At 42.5% G+C, this 6,000-nt stretch overlaps 1 protein-coding gene across 1 annotated transcript in view; it reads left to right on the plus strand.

The window, feature by feature from the left end:
• Positions 1-5,671, plus strand: part of LOC311051684 (butyrophilin-like protein 2) — a gene marked incomplete at its 5' end in the record, with an annotated part of 29,491 nt that extends 23,820 nt beyond the window's left edge. The window contains 2 exons of the mRNA XM_084066267.1: positions 3,799-3,928; positions 4,327-5,671. Coding sequence (XP_083922393.1) covers positions 3,799-3,887 — 89 coding nt within the window. The 3' untranslated portion in view covers positions 3,888-3,928; positions 4,327-5,671. The remainder of the gene's footprint in view (positions 1-3,798; positions 3,929-4,326) is intronic.
• Between the last annotated feature and the right edge of the window lie 329 nt (positions 5,672-6,000).

Genomic DNA, 6,000 nt, shown 5'->3' on the forward strand with positions numbered 1-6,000 from the left:
GCAAACGCTTTCAAACTATCTTCATGACGTCCTCCTAAGCGTGGAAGTGGGGCATCCATTTCAACAGCTTTTGTGCAAACCTCGCAAAAAACTTTCTCTTTGGTTGAGTCATACTTGATCCATGGATACTTCTCTTTCCAAGAACGTTGATATTGACGACCTTTACTCTGCCCATCTTTACGGGCACTGCTGCTGCTCGGGCCGCTGGGTGTATGGTTGGCTGTGCTGTATGCCTCGGCAGGGCCAGGGACCCCCAGGTCACGGGCACGAACCGCCGGCGCACGGCCATCGCATTCGCTGCTGCTGCTATCCTCCGCCGCCGCCTCCTCCTCCTCCTCCTCCTCATCATCATCCTCACTGTCGGCCTCCCCCTTCTCCTCACTGTCGGCCTCCCCCTCCTCCTCCTCCCTGTCGGCCGGGTCACGGGCACGACCACCAGCAGCGGAGCTGGCTGTGCTATCCTCCGCTTCCTCCTCCTCCTCCTCCTCACTGTTGGCCGGGTCACGGGCACGGCTACCGCTGCTGCTCGCCGCGGCGGATCTGACTGTGCTGTTCGCCTCGGCGGCCTTGGCGGGTTTGAGGAAATTGAGTTTCTGCTGGGTGAATCTCTTCGACTTTGCTGAAGGTGCTGGTGGCTTCATCTTGCTACCTGCTAGGTGAAGACTGTCTACTAGAGCCGGCAAAACGTAAACAAATGGGAGCGCGCTGCGAGTACGAGCGGCTGCGCGTTGCCTGCGAGTATGAGCGCGTGCACCCCCCCCCTCATACTCGCGCGCGGCGCGCCCCCCCCCACCAATGAGTGGATCTCCGAGCTAGACAGCTAGTAGCTACTGTAATGGTTATGGTACTGTAAATCCGGGCACCCACCACTACTGATTTTGAAAAAATAAAAAATAAAAAAATAAAAAAAAAATATATATATTTTTTTTTTTGGGGACCAGCACCCAGTGGGTGCTCCCCATTTCATGTGGGTGCTTCAGCCCCGAAGCACCCACGGTATCGGCGCCCTTGCCCCTATCTGTGAATAGTCTATATAAACACTCCAATGTGAAATGAATCAATACTGATAACTGCAGGGCTCATGTCTGCCTTCTGGCCTGTGAGAGATAAATATAAATATAAATAAAACATAAACAAAGATAGAGATAAAGAAAGGCAGACATTTCTACACCTATGTGGGCAAATCTGCTGCTATTGTTACATGTACACTACTTACATTGTTTAATATCGCCCCCTTGTGTTTAAAAGATGTAACGTCTACTTTCGCTCAGTCAGTCATTTGTAGGAATCAAGCAGTTCAACAGACACTGAGGGTCTATAGTTTTGTATTGTGTATATTTGTGTCTATAGTGTTGTATTGTGTATATTTGTGTCTATAGTGTTGTATTGTGTATATTTTAAGTGCATAATTTGTGTTTTTATTTTGTCTTGCCACCTTACTGATGGTGTTGCTTTGACTGTGATGTCTTTCCATCATGATGTATCTACACTACTTTGTGTAATCATATTATTATTATATTTATTTGTATTAATTAGTTTAACTACTGTAATGTTCTTGGTATCTTATCTCACCGCCCCGTGGGTCAGGGCCCCCAGGGGGTCCCCATATGATTTTAGGGGGTCCCCAGATGATTATCTTAATGTGCAACATAGTTTTCTCACTCAACAGTAAACAAACCAACATACAGTATAAGTTTACACAGGGTATTTGCACATTTATAAAGTGACAATTTAATGACTTTTAAGACCTTTTTAATTCCTCTAAAAATCTAAATTGTCTTAATTTGGCCAATTGTCAAACATTGGCCAAATTGGCAAATATTAGAGGCAGAAATTGCGAGGCGTTGTGAGCTTGTAGATCGGCTATTTTCACAATGGAACCGAGTCAAACTAAATGTAATACCTCAACTCCTACAGTTCAAGTGCTTGTCAGGGTTGGGGGTCACAGTTCAAATATGATTATCTTGGGTGTGGCGGACCTGAAAACATGGTCTAACATAGAGAAGCACTGGTCTAATTCACAAAGCTTTTTAAGAAGTGTAAATAACTAAATAGAAATAAGAATCATGAACCAAAATTGGCAGAACTGTATTTTATCTTGTTTGGTTCTTGTCTAACCTGAACATCTGCTGTGTTTCATTCTTATTGCTGTTGTTGCTGTGACACCAGTATGTCCCTTTAAGGTATCAATGAAGATGTTTCTTTTCTTTTCTTTTCTTTTCTTTTCTTTTCTTTTCTTTTCTTTTCTTTTCTTTTCTTTTCTTTTCTTTTCTTTTCTTTTCTCATCAGGACATAGTGTGGGAGTGAAATCATCAGTTGGAGATGATGCTGTTCTACCATGTGAGGTTGATCCTACCACTCATCCCACCATCAACCTCACTGACCCGACTGTAGAGTGGACCGGACCAGGTGATCAACTTGTGTACCACCAGAGGAACGGGGGTGAAGATGTTCACGATAAGGATCCTTCCTACGTGGGAAGAACTTCTCTCTTCCAGGATGAAGTGAAGAAAGGCAACGTGTCCCTCAAACTGACCAGAGTGAAACCATCTGATGAAGGAAACTACACCTGCAGAGTCCTTGAATTCAAGAAGAAATCCACCGTTCAACTCACTGTTGGTAAGACAATTGTTCTGAGAAATTATAATAAACGTGTAAACAAAAGTGTTACTGTTCTACATTGTTAATATGGTTGAACTCATTTTAGTTCTACTTATATAATCGTCTGGCTCTGGCTGACTTAACACAGGTCAGGGTTGTAGCCTCTTCTCCAGCGACAGCTGTTGAAAGACTTGGGGAGTTTAGAGTTGTGAATAAGCTCCAGCTGCAGGCCTGTGTTTTCCATCCAGCTTTCGACTAGTTCGCCATCGCTGTTGGTTGAGTCATATCCCCACATTGTGTGAAGGGAATTAAAATCCCTAATCACCACGGCATGTTTCTTCCTGCATTTAGGTGGTAGTTCAGGCCATTCGAAGGGGCTGGCAGGTGGTTTATACAGCGAGGTAATAGAGATCTCTGGCAGGCATATCGTAACAGTCTCTATGTTGGTGTCTGAGCTGTTAACGTGAATGTCCCTGACGTCCAGCAGGGGCTTCATAAACATGGCTGATCCGTACTTGGTGTGACGGATCTCAGCTACCAGTTTCCTCCCTGGTAGTATTGGCCGGTTGCTCGTCTGACCCAGGTGGGTCTCCTGCATGCAGAAGATGTCGCTTCCGTTGCAACTAGCTGCTAGCACATCAGCCTTCGTTCTGGTGTAGCCCTCAACATTGATTGAGGTTACTACTAGTAGCGCCGGCATCGTGGCTAGGAAAAACTTGACTGTCGTTGACGGGGTCTTTTTGGGGTGTTTAAAGTTAAATATTTCAAAAACTACAAATTATTTCAAAATTAAAAATACAAGCACCCATGTTACACAGTAAGCTGGATTTTTTACAGTTTGAATGGACTTTCTAATGGCTGGGGAGGAAAAGAGGGACAGACTGACAGACTGACAGACCGACAGACAAAGCCTTCTGTAGGCCGACCCCCTGGGTCTGGCAAAGACACCTGCAAAAATGTGTCGTTGATCAATACATGTTATTTGTATCAAAATTGTGTAACTATTGTTGGTGAAAAGTTTTAAAAGATGTATTTTTATTCAGGAACGTACATACTTGTGTATCATGTTGAGTGGTAAATCACTCTATAAAAGCTATTGATTGAGTTGTAACAATAGTTGTAAGGAGTCAATCTGAACTAAATCTTCTTCCTATTACACTTCTCTCTTCCTCTTCTTCTTTTATTCTGTGTCTCTAGCGTCTTCTTCAGTTGGACCTGGTCCCTGGTTGGGTCCTATGACCACCATCATCATCATCATCACCATCAACATGTGTCCTGGTTTATAAGAGACGAAGACGTTTGTTCTCAGATTCTGCAGATGCATCTGGTAATAAGAACAGGAACAGAATGTTTCATGTTTTATTTCATATCAACTCATCTCTCTGTTATTTACAATCAATCTTTCATCACATTATAATAAAAGGTTGAATTATTCTACACTTTAACCCATTACAAATGTCTTCTAAATCCTTACTGTTTCCTTAAAAACATATGTTTCTATATCAGTGGTTTCAAACATGTCAAGGACCCCCAGAATGATATGTATTTGGCCATGGACCCCCATTTGAAAATATGTTGTTCCAGGGACCCCCTGAAGCAAAGATTTGATTTTTAAAATGTTCAAAAATATAGATATTCAAAGATTTGCGCAAATTTTATGAAATAGTAGATCTACTATGAGCTTGTATATCCCCCCCCCCACCATCCCCTCTATCTTCTGTCCAGACCTGTTCCTAGTGTCATGATCTGACGTCTGAAGTTGATGAAACTCTTCACCTGAAGACCTGTCTGTCTGCTACAATGAAGACCTGTCTGTCTGCTACAATGAAGACCTGTCTGTCTGCTACAATGAAGACCTGTCTGTCTGCTGCACTGCTCTCTGTCTGCTACAATGAAGACCTGTCTGTCTGCTACACTGCTCTCTATCTGCTACAATGAAGACCTGTCTGTCTGCTACACTGCTCTCTATCTGATACAATGAAGACCTGTCTGTCTGCTGCACTGCTCTCTATCTGATACAATGAAGACCTGTCTGTCTGCTACACTGCTCTCTATCTGCTACAATGAAGACCTGTCTGTCTGCTGCACTGCTCTCTATCTGATACAATGAAGACCTGTCTGTCTGCTACACTGCTCTCTATCTGCTACAATGAAGACCTGTCTGTCTGCTACACTGCTCTCTATCTGCTACAATGAAGACCTGTCTGTCTGCTGCACTGCTCTCTGTCTGCTACAATGAAGACCTGTCTGTCTGCTACACTGCTCTCTATCTGATACAATGAAGACCTGTCTGTCTGCTACACTGCTCTCTATCTGATACAATGAAGACCTGTCTGTCTGCTACACTGCTCTGTGTCTGATACAATGTAATAGATTACTCATTCCAGTGTATGTGTCAAGACTTGGCCTTATATGTGCCAAATGTTTGATTTTGTTTTTACACGCATTATCATTTTACACACACACACACACACACACACACACACACACACACACACACACACACACACACACACACACACACACACACACACACACACACACTGGGAGAGGTTTTGCACTGGCCTATCTCCTAAAAACTTTTCCAATTTGAAAGATGTAATGATTTAATTTGACCACCAGAGGAAATTTGTATTAATAAATGAATGTATTTTTTTTTTAAAGTATTAATTATATTATTTTTATACTGTGATTTGTGGCTACAAAGAATCTGGTTGCCACAGCCAGGGTTGCTTGCTGGTGTAAGATATGGGTTTCATATACGGTAAAGAACCATGCACGATTGTTGGAGGAATTACGGCAAAACCTGGTTTGTACTTTGGTCCGTACGACAGTGTCACAGGGTGAACTTAGCCGATCTACAAGCCCACAATGCGACGCATCCTCAGGGCTTTGAGGTCTTTTAGATCGGTTATGCTCACCGCGCAACACAGTTGTACGGACGAAATATAGCAGCTCTGGCCAAATCTACTTTTATAAAAAATGGTCACCGGGTTTAATCAAAGTAGATTAAATTATAGTTTGTAAAATATTGTTAAATACTCAAAGACTCAATAAAAATTATATTTCATAGTTGGATCTGGTTGTCTTTTATTTGTACTTTTTTTGTACTTTTGTACTTTTACTTTTTGAATTCAGGATTTTTACTTGTAACAGATTATTTCTACATTGCAGAATTGGTACTTTTACTTAATATTACATATACAGCCGTTATTAAAAAAAAAAGTTTTTTCTTTCGGAAACCTATCTTCACGCCTGCTGCGAGCAGAGGGCTGACATTCTTTTTGGCTGAATGAACTAGTCCGCGCCTACTCAGATCATGCTGTGCTCTGATTGGCTAGAATTGAGCTTTAAAACGCTTACATCTCGAAAGGCAAAAAAAAAAAGAAGTTTCAAAGC

This window comes from Gymnoscopelus microlampas (genome assembly GCF_963454915.1).
Source record: "Gymnoscopelus microlampas genome assembly, chromosome: 9".
Lineage (NCBI taxonomy): Eukaryota > Metazoa > Chordata > Actinopteri > Myctophiformes > Myctophidae > Gymnoscopelus > Gymnoscopelus microlampas.